This window comes from Chiloscyllium plagiosum, unplaced genomic scaffold (assembly GCF_037043375.1).
Source record: "Chiloscyllium plagiosum isolate Xiang-an unplaced genomic scaffold, Cpla_swu_hap1 HiC_scaffold_7, whole genome shotgun sequence".
NCBI classification, from domain to species: domain Eukaryota; kingdom Metazoa; phylum Chordata; class Chondrichthyes; order Orectolobiformes; family Hemiscylliidae; genus Chiloscyllium; species Chiloscyllium plagiosum.
Window position 1 is genome coordinate 83,922,044 of NW_028270145.1, and position 13,054 is coordinate 83,935,097.

The 13,054-nt window shown below is 38.8% G+C and overlaps 1 protein-coding gene across 1 annotated transcript in view; it reads right to left on the reverse strand.

Moving 5' to 3' along the window:
• Positions 1 to 13,054, reverse strand: part of LOC122551725 (low-density lipoprotein receptor-related protein 1-like) — a 1,910,187-nt gene that overhangs the window by 216,063 nt on the left and 1,681,070 nt on the right. The window contains exons 60-61 of the mRNA XM_043694091.2: positions 11,730 to 11,935; positions 1,472 to 1,660 (exon numbers count right to left, since the gene is read on the reverse strand). Of these exons, the coding sequence (XP_043550026.2) occupies positions 1,472 to 1,660; positions 11,730 to 11,935 (395 nt within the window). The remainder of the gene's footprint in view (positions 1 to 1,471; positions 1,661 to 11,729; positions 11,936 to 13,054) is intronic.

Here is a 13,054-nt window from a genome sequence, read left to right on the forward strand (position 1 = left end):
GTGGATATTTCACGTGTGATGCAGCTGGTCAAAGCACTTGGCTTGAAGCAAAACAGAATTTATTTAAATACTACAGTTGAAACACGAACAAAAGAAAACAGAATTTAGGAGATTTGAAAACCCAACCGACTCGATACCGCAACTTAACAAAGGAGCTGTCCCATTCCTGTAACATCCCATTAACACACTCCTTGGCAAAACACACTCTCCATACAGGCAGGAGAGATTTCAGGGAGAATGCCAGTCAGGAACCATCTGCTGAAGCTTTGAACTTTTCTCCAATGCAGCAGCTTCTGTTTGTTACTGCTAAACCAAACTAGAAAAAAACCTGAAATGGGAGAACTGACCACTCCCCTGCCATTGTTAAACTAAGCTTTTGCCCAGACATTTTGGCACCTCTGCCTTTACGATCTCTCTTGAATAAAAAACAAGGACAAAATAACCTTTTTAAAGTGACAGCATCGTCACATTTACCAACAGATGTGTACTCCTATCTCTTTCTCTCTAGCCATTTACAGAAGACATCCATCAATGTTATATTTTATGTTTGTATTCCTTAACACTAATCGAATAGAGTCTATCTTTAAATCCTCTAGTACTTCAGCAACCTGCAGAATTAAAGTATTTCCTCTCATGTAAATCTGAATAAATATCAGATTATATATTCACAGGAGCCTACACAAGGCACACTGGGTTGAGACAGACAGATTTTTAATCAAAAAGGAAATCCAGGGTTGTTGGGAAAAAGGAAGGAAAGTGGAGTTCAGGGTTATCATGTCAGTCATGATTTCATTGAATACTGGAACAGATTTGCAGGGCTAAATGGCCTCAGTTTAATCCTATGTCTTATCGTTGCATTTTTTGTCCATTTAAAGGCTTAATAACTAGCTGTGTGCAGTTAGAAGCAGTTGTAATAATAAGAAGGGATGACTCAGAATTTATGACTTGCAACTCTTTGAGTTTGAAATCCTTTCTGTGGATTGTAAATGAATGTCAACCACCTCGTGAAATCCTGACATATCTTAGCAAAGACAAATGAGTTCCTGGATAACAGGTAGTTGTTGCTGAATGTAGGTGAATACCAAATGCACACATCTACAGTTTTGAAACAGAAGATTCAAAGGCCTTACTAGCAAATCCACATGAAGTTAGACAAAATCAAGGGTTTCATTTTTACTTGCAAAGTTGTCTTCAAGGCACTTATGCTAACTTTACAAAACTCCTGTTCATTCAGCAAGGTAAGTGTCAGTGCATATTCTCTGTACATCAATTCATACAATTTGAGCTGACTTCAGTCACCTATAGTTTTCATTTTTATGCATGATATAATACTTCCTTTATCCAACTTAATTTTTTTCCTTAAAGAGACAAAGTAAAATGACTTCTTACCCATAATTAAATAAATCATCCAATTACACAAATGATTTATACATTAAATTTGGAAAGCATATAGCAGGTTGTGAAGAATTACCATCTGGTTGTCTGTGAGGATGATACACATGGATATCCATTATCTGATGCCAGGAGCTGATTAGTGACATCTTGTTTAAACCTGTGGTTTTATGAGCACGGCTGACCGACTTAGTTTTCCAATCTGTCCAGTAAATGTAGTCTTCAAATAACGTCACCGCTAGAACATGTGGAATATCTTGGTTCTGGACTGCAATAGGATATGGATATATTAGCGCACTATATTGGAAGAATGCCAGCCTCGACATTAAATATTGCATGAACCATCAGATACAACTGGAACATAATTTTTTATGAATAGTTGCTGCAATAATATACTGGCTCCCTCGGGTTCTTCATTACCATTTGAAAGAACACAGAACAAAGCAAACCTCTGTTAGCTTGTGGTTTCACTTGGTCCAACACCTGATAGAAAATGAATATGCCTACTCATGAGAGAGTGTTTTGAAATTACTCAATATGAAATCATAATTTTATATTCTTTTATTTTTCTCTCTTCTGAGGGTGCCACACTGCAATGAACAATCTATCTTTAAAATGGTTTTAGAAGGGGGAGGTAGGAAGAGGGAGGATTTTTTTTTTGGGTGCTTAATTACCATCAGGGACATTCCCAGACCAAATAATACCACACTTTCATCCTACCTGTCCACAATTCAAAATCCATCCTCTGACTTTCCTCTTGTCTCTCTAAGGTAGGCAAACACTCCTCACACAAATCCCTGAACTTATGTCACTGCAGTATGCATTATAACCACCACCCCTGCCACCTCATGGGCCCCTGCAGGCCTGCCAGCACCCATTACCAAGACATAGCATTGCACCATAGCAACTGACGAAATTTAAATTCAGTTAATATGACAGCCTGGAAAAAATACGGCTAATTTCAGGAATGAAGTCATGAAATCATCATCAATTCTTGGAAAACCCATCTGGTTCACTAATATCCTTTCGGAAGGAGAGTTGCTGTCCTTATTTGTCTTGTCTACATGTGAGTTCAGACTTATGGTTGACTCTTATGTTGTTCTTTGAAATGGCCTGATAAGCCCCTCAGTCTAAGGGGAATTTGCAATGGACAACAAATGTTGGCCTTGTCAAAAATGCCCTTCCCCATGAAGAAATCGACTAAAGGAAAACAACTGCTGAAGGGATTACATTAATAATTTCTTTCCCTTGTCTTTTTTGATCTATTTTGAATAACCTTTCACTGTTACCAATCACTGACATTTTCCAGGTGTCAATAAACTCAGTACAGATTTGTTCTATTGAGCCTAAACAGGCCTGATTATCAATTAGAAGATTGATCGACAATAGAATTCTAACACTTAAGTTGTCTTGCCTCTTGGATAATCTTGAGGCAGCGACTTAACATGAGCCTGGCTAGACAGTTTTTTAAAAATCTTTTTCGACTTTCAGAACCTTTGTGGTCAACATTTTGACAATCTCTTAATGATGAGGACAGAGAATTCATGGAATCATCTTAGTTTCAAACAGAACATGGTGCAGCAATCAATCACTGATCTCGGAATGAATTTTAATTCCAAGTAGTAATGTCAAGGAAGAAAGCCTTGAGCATGCCTTTAAATCAGACATTTAGAAGTTAGAATAGTGGGAATAGAGGTTAGGGCAATTGGATATTCCTCCTGCAGAATGTGGGAGGTAAGGGTCATGACCAGTGTCTTTGTTGACTGCGTCTGCGGGAAGTGCACCCAACTCCAGCTCCTCGAAAACCACATTAGGGAACTGGAGCTGGAGCTGGATGAACTTTGGATCATTCAGGAGGAGGAGGGGGTTATTAAGAGGAGTTACAGGGAGGTAGTCACTCCTTGGTGCAAGAAGAAGGTAGATGGGTTACTATCAGGGAACAGAAAGGGAACTAGCAGGCAGTGCAGGGATCCCCTGTGGCTGTTCCCCTTAACAACAAGTATACTATTTTGGATACTGTTTGGGGGGGGAGGTGGAGGACATACCAGGGGTAAGCAATGGGGCACATGTCTCTGGCAAAGAGTCTGTCCTTGCTGTTCAGAAGGGAAGGTGGAAGAGGAACAGAGCATTAGTCATTGGGGATTCCATAGTTAGGAAGAAGGACAGGAGGTTCTGTGGGAACGAGAGACACTCACAGTTGGTGTGTTGCCTCCCAAGTACCAGGGTTCATGATGTCTCGATATAGCTAGGATGAGAGGTAGGGATTTAAGGCAGAAATTCAGGGAGCTGGGGTGGAAGCTTAGAGCTAGAACAAACAGAGTTGTTATCTCTTGTTTGTTGCCCATCCACCGTGCTAGCAAGGCGAGGAATAGAGAGAGAGAGGAGTTGAACATGTGGCTACAGGGATGGTGTAGGAGGGAGGGTTTTGGATTCCTGAATAATTAGGGCTCTTTCTGGAGTAGGTGGGACCTCTACAAACAGGACACTCTTCACCTGAAGCAGAGGGGTACCAGTATCCTGGGGGGAAATTTGCTCATGCTCTTCGGATGGGTTTAAAATAATTCAGCAGGGGGGTGGGAACCAAAATTGTAGTTCAAGTATGTAGGAGGTTTAAAGTAGTAAAGTCAGAACTAAGGTTTCAAGGTCGCAAGAAGGCACCAGCAAGCAAGAAGTTGGTTTGAAATGTGTCTACTTCAACGCCAGGAAGATCCAGAATAAGATGGATGAACTTTGCAGCATGGGTCAGTACCTGGGACTTTGTGTTGTAGCCATTTTGGAGACATGGATAGAGTAGGGACAGGAATGGTTGTTGCAGGTTCTGGGATTTAGATGTTTCAGTAAGAACAGAGAAGATGGTAAAAGGGGGGTGCGTGGGGGCTAGTGTGGCATTGTTAATCAAGGACAGTATTACAGTTGCAGAAAGGACGTTTGAGGACTCATCTACTGAGGTAGTTTGGGCTGAGGTTAGAAACAGGAAAGGAGAGGTTACCCTGTTGGGAGTTTTCTATAGGCCTCCGAATAGTTCCAGAGATGTGGAGGATAGGATAGGAAAGATGATCCTCGATAGGAGTGAGATGACAGGGTAATTTTTATGGAGTCTTTAACTTTCCAAATATTGAGTGGAAATGCTTCAGTTCGAGTACTTTAGATGGGTCAGTTTTTGACCAATGTATGTGGAAGGAATTCCTGATACAGCATGTAGACAGGCTAACAAAGGGTGAGGTCACATTAGATTTGGTACTGGGTAATGAATGTGGCCACGAGTTAGAGTTGGAGGCAGGTGATCACTTTGGTGATAGTGACCACAATTCGGTTATGGTTACTTTAGTGATGGAAAGGGATAAGTCAAAACCGCAGGGCAAAAGCTATAGCTGGGGGAAAGGCAATTATAATGTGATTAGGCAAGAGTGGAGACAACCCTGGAAATTATAGACCTGTGAGCCTTATTTTGGTTGTGGGCAAAGTGTTGGGAAAAGTTATAAGAGATAGAATTTATAATCATCTAGGAGAGGAATAAGTTGATTAGGGATAGTCAACACAGTTTTGTAAGGGGAGGTCGTGCCTCACAAACCTAATTGAGTTCTTTGAGGAAGTGACCAAACAGGTAGATGAGGGTTTTAGCATTTGATGTGGTGTATATGGATTTCAGTAAAGCATTTGATTACGTTCCCCACGGTAGGCTACTGCACAAAATACGGAGGCATGGGATTAAAGGTAATTTAGCGGTTTGGATCAGAAATAGGCTAGCTGAAAGAAGACAGATAATGGTGACTGATGGGCAATGTTCATCCTGGAGTTCAGTTACTAGTCTTTTACTGGAAGGATCTGTTTTGGGTCCACTGTTGTTTGTCATTTTTATAAATGACCTGGATGATGGCATAGAAGGATGGGTTAGTAAATTTGCGTATGACACTAAGATCGGTAGGGTTGTGGATAATGATGAAGTATGTTGTAGGTTACAGAGGGACATAGATAAGGTGCAGAACTGGGCTGAGACGTGGCAAATGGAGTTTAATGTGCAAAACTGTGAGGTGATTTACTTTGGGAGGAGTTACCAGAATGCAGAGTACTGGGCTACTGGTAAGATTCTTGGTAGTGTAGATGAGCAGAGAGATCTCGGTATCCATGTACATCGATCCTTGAATGTTACTACCCAGGTTGATGGGCTGTTAAGAAGGGATACGTTGTGTTCACTTTTATTGGTTGAGGGATTGAGTTTTGGAACTATGAGGTCATGTTGCAGCTGTACAAAACTCTGGTGCAGCCACACTTGGAGTATTGCATACAGTTCTGGTCACCACATTATAAGAAGGATGTGGAAGCGTTGGAAAGGATTCAGAGGAGATTTACTAGGATGTTGCCTGATATGGAGAGAAGATCTTATGAGGAAAGGCTGAGAGATTGAGGCTATTTCTGTTAGAGAGATGAAAGTTGAGAGCTGACTTCCTTGAGACATATGAGGAAATTAAAGGGTTAGATAGGCTGGTCAGTGAAAGCCTTTTTCCTTAGATGGCAATGGCTTGCATGAGAGGACATAGCTTTAAACTGAGGGGTGATAGATATAGGACAGATGTTAGAGGTAGTGTCTTTACTCAAAGAGTAGTAGGGACTGGAATGTACTGCTTGCAACAGTAGTAGACTCGACAACTTTAAGGACATTTAAATGGTCATTGGATAGGCATATGGATGAGAATGGAATAGTGTAGGTTAGAAAGGCTACAGATTGGTTTCACGGGTTGGCGCAACATCGAGGGCTGAAGGGCCTATACTGCGCTGTAGTGTTCTATGTTCTATTTTAATTCTAGTACCAAATGTTGGCCCAAAATCATAAGTCATTTTTATAACATACAGCTGGAGAACATAGAACATAATCTGACCTTGTTAGCATTTATGAGTTGGAATAAATACATGCAAATGGTGTTGCACTCTACCTTTTTCCACAGAGAATGTTATGTGTATGTGCAAAACTGTTGTCTTCACAGAAAATATTTCTGTTATCCTCCACAAGTGAATGATACTTATAAGCAGTAAAAAGCAAGAGAAAAAACTGGTCTGGACAAAATCCTAACATTTTACAAAAATGCAATTGATTAATCATTTGAGAGACTAATATTGTATTTTTCTGTGTATCCACTTCTTCAGAACTATAAGCATTTTTTTAAACCTGATCAGAATCTTTTGCACCTCTTCCAACCTCTTTTGTCAGATAGAAGATTAAAAAAGTTTAAAGATATGAACCAACAGATTCAAGAACAGCTTCTTCCTTGCCATAATTAGACTTCTGACTGGGCCTAGCAGAAAGTGAAGACTGCAGATGCTGGACATCAGAGTTGAGAGTGTGTTGCTGGAAAAGCACAGCTTCTTTTTCTGACTGGGCCTGTCCATTTTAAATTTAATATTGATCTCACTCTTTGTACACCTTCTCTGCATAACATTGTATTCTTCAATCTGTTCTCTTACTCTAATGCACTTTGTATGGCATGATCTGCCTGTACTGCACAGTAAACAAAACTTTTCACTGTACCTAGGTACATCATAGAATCATAGAATGCCTACAGTGTGGAAACAGGCCATTCAGTCCATCATGCCCACTCCAACCCTCCGAAGAACATCCCACCCATACCTACTCTACTTACCCTCACCCAATAGCCCTGCATTTCCGATCATTAATCCACCAAACCTACACAATCCTGGATACTATGGGCAATTTAGCATTGCCAATCCACCTAACCTGCACATCTTTGGACTGTGAGGAGTAACTGGATCACCCCGAGCACACCCATGGAGACATGGGGAGAACATACAAACACCGCACAGTCGCCCAGTTCCGTGTCGCTGTGGGGCAGCAGCACATGTGACAATAACAAATCAAATCAAATTTTGAATGTGCTTTTCTTTAGTTTCATGAATAATTCAGTATTTGTTTTTGTTCTTTTCCTTATAATTTGTTTTGACCAGATTGACATCTAGCAAAGAGAAGATTCAATTTTAAAAATCCAAAGGCATGTTCAATTAGCAACAATATATGGTCTTACAAATGTAGCAATATATAAACCAGAAGCAGAAGTAGGCTATTCAATAAGATCACATTGATTGGATTGTAACTTCAAACTCACATTCTTGCCCACCGGAGAATCTATTTTACAAGAATCTATTTATGGGTCTTAAAACAATCCTCAAAAACTCTGCTTCCATCATCTTTTCAGGAAAACAGTTTCAAAGACTCATGAACCTCTGAGAGAAAAATAAGTGTCCCTAATCTCTGTTTTAAATTGGTGACCCCTGATTTTTAAACAATCACTTCTGGTTCTAGATTCTCTCATAACAGGAAACATTTCTCCACATCTACCTTGTCTCAACCTGTCTGAATGTTATGTTTTAATTAAATCACCTTTAAACTTCTAAATTAGCTTTTCCATTTGTTCTCAATAGGGAACTTATTGAACCTTCTTTGTTCTGTCTTCATCTGCCTGTCCTTAACTTAATTTGCCAACTGACTTTAACCAGCTCTATTTCATGTTCTCATAATTACTCTTATTTAAATGTTCAAAAATTAGACTCAGACCCAGTCCTCCCTTCCTCAATCTGAACATAAAATGCAATCATACTGAGGTTGCTACTACTAGGAACTGCTTCATTATGAGGTCATTAATTAATAAATATTATTTTTTTTGTAGTATAGCAAGTCCAGTGCAGGCTGATTTCTGTTCTCAGAAATTGTCTGGAAAACTTACTATGAGCTCTTAATCTACACTACCTTTGCCCATCTGACTTTACCAGTTGGAATGTAGATTAAAATTCTCATGATTATTCCGAGACCTTTCTGACCAGTCTCATATTTCGTCCTTTATTCCACACCCAAATGTGTGGTTATTGTTAGGACATCTTTGGCAGAACTATGTTGAAATAGTCGACAATATCTAGTGAATTCCATGAGACTGTGGAGTTGGACAGAATGGGTTTGTTTCTGTAACACCCAAAATGGCAAATCTGCAGTTTGGCTGCAGTGGCAAGTGCCCAATGCGCAAAATAGGGTGAGTCATCTCAAATGGCATTTTCTTGGAAAATAATCAAATCTTAAATATGCTTTTCTTTACTTTTTATGAATAATTCAGTGTTTGTTCTTGTTTCTTCTCCCTTTTCAAAAGACAATCAAAATCCAACATACCACTTCTTTTAACTCTCTTTTTATTGATATAATTTCCTGAACTTCATCACATCACTATTCCAAGTAAAGCTTTAAAAAAGGATGTAAAAGTAGCACACTTAAAAAAATACGTAATTGAACCAAAGAGAGTCAGCATGGCGCCATGAAGGGAACTCATGCCTGACAAACTTTTAGAGAATTCTTTTGAGAAGGTAACAAGCAAGATAGATGAATGTGAAACAGTTTATGTAAAAGATTTAAATGTTAAAGTGCTGCTCGTTAGGCTACTTAATGAGACAATCACCCAGAGTGTTGGGGGTCACATAATAGCTTGAATAGAGGATGGGCTAACTAACAGAAAACAGAATTCAGATAAGACAGGCATGTTCAGAGTGGCAATCTGTAACTAGTAGAGTGCAACAGGGATCAGTGTGGGGCCACAATTATTTACAGTACATATTTATTACTTGGATGAGGGAAGTGAAAGCACTTTGGCAGAGGTTGTGAATGTCACAAAGATTGGTGGGAGCACGTGGTGAGGATGACACAGAACCTACAGAGGGATAAAAGACAGGTGAAGTGAGTGTGAAAAACTTAGCAGGATGGAATATAATGTGAAACACTATGGGTTTATGTCTTTTGCCAGGAAGAGGTCTAAATATTACTTAAATGAAGAAAGACTGCAGAAAGCTACAGCACAAGGGATGGTGGTTTTTCGTGTATTAATCACAAAAAGCTAGAGTACATAATCAACAGGTTATAACAAAGACAAATGGGCTGTTTGTCTTCATTTTTAAAAAATTGAATGTAAAAAGAAAGAAGTCTTCCTAAAACTATGTAGGTCACTATTTAGACCACACTTCGAGTATTGTGAACAGTTTGATCATCTTATTGAAAGAAAGATATACTAGCATTAAAGTAGTCCAAAGAAGGGTCTCTCGGTCAATTCCAGTATGGAAGGATTTTCTTCGAAGGAGAGATAGAGTATATTGGGCCTGCACTCATCAGATTTAGAACAATGAAAGATGACTTTATTAAAGCATGTAAGATTTGTAAAGGGATTGGCAGGATAGATGCTGAGAGGTTGATTTCTTTTATGGAAATATTTAGGACAAAAGGGCATATTCTGAATAAAGGAGTGTCCATTTCAAGAACAGACAAGCAGGATTACTTTTCTCTCAGAGGATAGTGAGTCAATGATTTTTTTTATCACAGATTACTATAGAGGCTAGGTGATTGAATATATTTGAAGCTGAGATAGACATTTTTAATCAGGAAGGGAAGCAAGGATGATGGGCCAAAGGCAGGAACGTGGAGTTCAAGATTAACAGATTAACCATGATAGGAGAAAGTGAGGTCTGCAGATGCTGGAGATCAAAGTTGAAACTTTATTACTGGAACAGCACAGCAGGTCAGGCAGCATCCAGGGAACAGGAGATTCGACGTTTCGGGCACAGGCCCTTCTTCAGGAATGAAGGGCCTGAAGATTCCTGAAGAAGGGCCTGTGCCCGAAACGTCGAATCTCCTGTTCCCTGGATGCTGCCTGACCTGCTGTGCTGTTCCAGCAATAAAGTTTCAACCAAGATTAACCATGATATCATTGAGTGGCAGAGCAGACATGATGGGCTAAAAAATGACCTACTTATGTGTCTACATTTAATTAAGGATTAGTGGTTTGGGAATGAGGTGGATGAGAGCCATTAAGTGGACATGATACATGTACTAATGAGAGATGGAGTCCTTGAGCTTTGGCATGGGTTCTTTGCAATAGCAGAATTAGAGTGAGAGCTGGCATTATAAGTGTGAGGAAGCACAGAGAAGATGGTGGCACTTATCCTTGTGGAGATTGGAAGATCATTGACCTTCTTTCTGCATTGCCGGATGTCCTGCCTTATTTAGGATACAGCACTATCTGATGTTACAATCTTTATCTCCCCTGCAACACCCATCCACAAACACCTCCAAGTCTTTGTCTATGAAATGGGAACTGTCTCTTCTGAGACAGTTAGATAGACTCAAGTACCACAGTATGATGAGTTATTCCTGGTTTGAAATATGGCACAGAGGCATGTACAACAGAATGTCTCACCTGTGGTAAGCACACGAGATACGTGAATACTTGAGAAATATGCTCAAAAGCCCATTTGCAAAATTAATGAAATGAAGAGTGAAAGATTCCTTGAAAAAAAATTGCTCTTGGCCCTGGTGGACAGATCACCATGAAACTCACTCATCAACATATTTTAACTATGAATAGGAAAGTTCTGCCCTGTGTTTGATGATTATAATATAAATCTCAAACTTATCACAGCATTCTGAAGACAGGCATTATTATTTCTGAGTTTCATTTTAATTTACTAGACCTGACTTTCATCCTAATGCAGTAACGACTACTGGTAAGTGGTAGGAGGTGGAGGTGATCTTAGATGGGAGAGAGAAATCAATGGCTCTTGTTAAAACTCAAGGGTTACAATTTAACTTTTAAAAGTGAAATTAGTGTTTCAGACTTCTTTAGGGTTGATGTTTCTTCAGTCCCAGTGTTCTGGGGATAATGCCACCAGATGTCGTTTCTTGCTGTTAACATTTTGTCAGGTCAAAGTTACTTCATCAGATAATAACTTTTGAAAACTGTTGAGACTCTCACCTACTTGGGCCAAAGGTCACATTGTTGGCCCAAACTATACTTCTTAAAATGGTGACAGGCACAAACATAATATGATTGAGGACAGTCGCTCGTTATCGTAGTTTTAATTATGCATATATATTGAGCACAAGAACTATAATATACAAACTTGTTTAAAATCACAAAGAAAGTAACATGGAGATCAAGAAAATCTCAAATCTTGAATAATGAAATATATCTTGGCAGACTGCCTACATAGTATCAGTAAACTATTTTATTATACATGCTGACATTTTATAATATCGCACAAGGTTCAGACAATCAATCGATAATTTTCTACATATAGATAGAAATATTTTCTTTTCACTAGGTTATTCAAATAGAAACATTTCTATTTGAAACATAGAAACATAGAAATATTTAGTTTGAATAGAATTTACCAAATTTATCATTAGCAAATTTGAAGAGCATTAATGTCTCATTATTTATTATGAAGTGTGATGAATTAAAATATATGCACAAAACAAAATAATTCAAAATGGGGGAGAGAAAAACAGCCTTACCTACCTCTATGTCTATTGGATCCATCCAGGTCAGCAAACTCTATAGAACCTTGCTCATTATCAGCCCAGTACAGCCTATTATTCACATAATCCAGGCAGAGACCACTTGGCTTTGAGATTTTTCTGTCTATGATAATGCTTTGATTAGTTCCATCCATTCCTACACGGCCGATATGTGGATAATCACCATGGTCAGTCCAATACAAATATCTATTCAAAAATGTTTATTAAAAAAAATTAAAACTCAATTCAAACATAAGAATGGAAAATACTGGAATCTCTCAGCATGTCAGGTACTCTTGCAACTTTGCAATTTCATTAAATGAATCACGTTTGCTCAGACAGTGGGTAGAATTTGGAATTGCTACCGTACTGGAATGATTAGGATGTGTTTAAACGGAAGTAAGATAAGCCCATGAAAAGAAAAAGAACAGAATGATATCCTGTAAAGTGAGGTCAGATAAGAGGGGAGGACAAATAAGGAAGCTCAAACAATGGCACAAATCAATGGTCTGAATCCTATGTCATTCAATGCAATTCTAATCTCGATGACAAAGAAAAATAAGTTATCAAATGTTAACCCAGTATCCTCTTTTTGTAGATGTTGCCTTCAGACAGTTCTTCTGTAATGTGGTGGTTGCGTTCTTGTGCAACACTGTGTTATAGAAAAACTATGCTTCAGAGGCAGCACTTAAGTGTTGGTGATGTAAGATGTGATGAAGTTCAAGATGTTAACAAAAACAGAATTGCTGGATAATCTGTGGACCGAACCTATTCTGAAAAGGGTCACCGCACCCAATATGTTGAATCTGATTTCTCTCCACAGATGCTGCCAGATATGCTAAGCATTTCCAGCAATTTTTGTTTTTGTTTCAGATTTCCAGTGTCTGCAGTTCTTTTGGTTGTTTTGTTGTGTGTATAAAAACTTTTTTAATTCTGGCACCTTTTCCACAGATGCTTATAGTATATTTTATGTAATTTGCCACAGGTGACAAAATTGAAGATAAAAATATCATGGTGATCCAGAATAAAAAAGCAATGCTGCAGGCCTCAGTAGGCCATTGAATTTAAAACAAAAGGTGAAATAAATGATTTAAATAGATTTATTGCTATTGCAAAGCTACATCAATGATATTTCTCTATTTTATTCATCCTCAGGATGTGGGTGCCGCTGGTTAGGCCAGCATTTATTGCCTGTCTCTAATTGCCAGAAGGCAGTTAAGTGTCAATCACATTGTCTGGAGTGATGCCAGATAGTTTTTTTTCCCCTGATAATCGACAATGGTCATCATGAGACTCTTAATTCTAGATTTTTATTGAATCCAAATT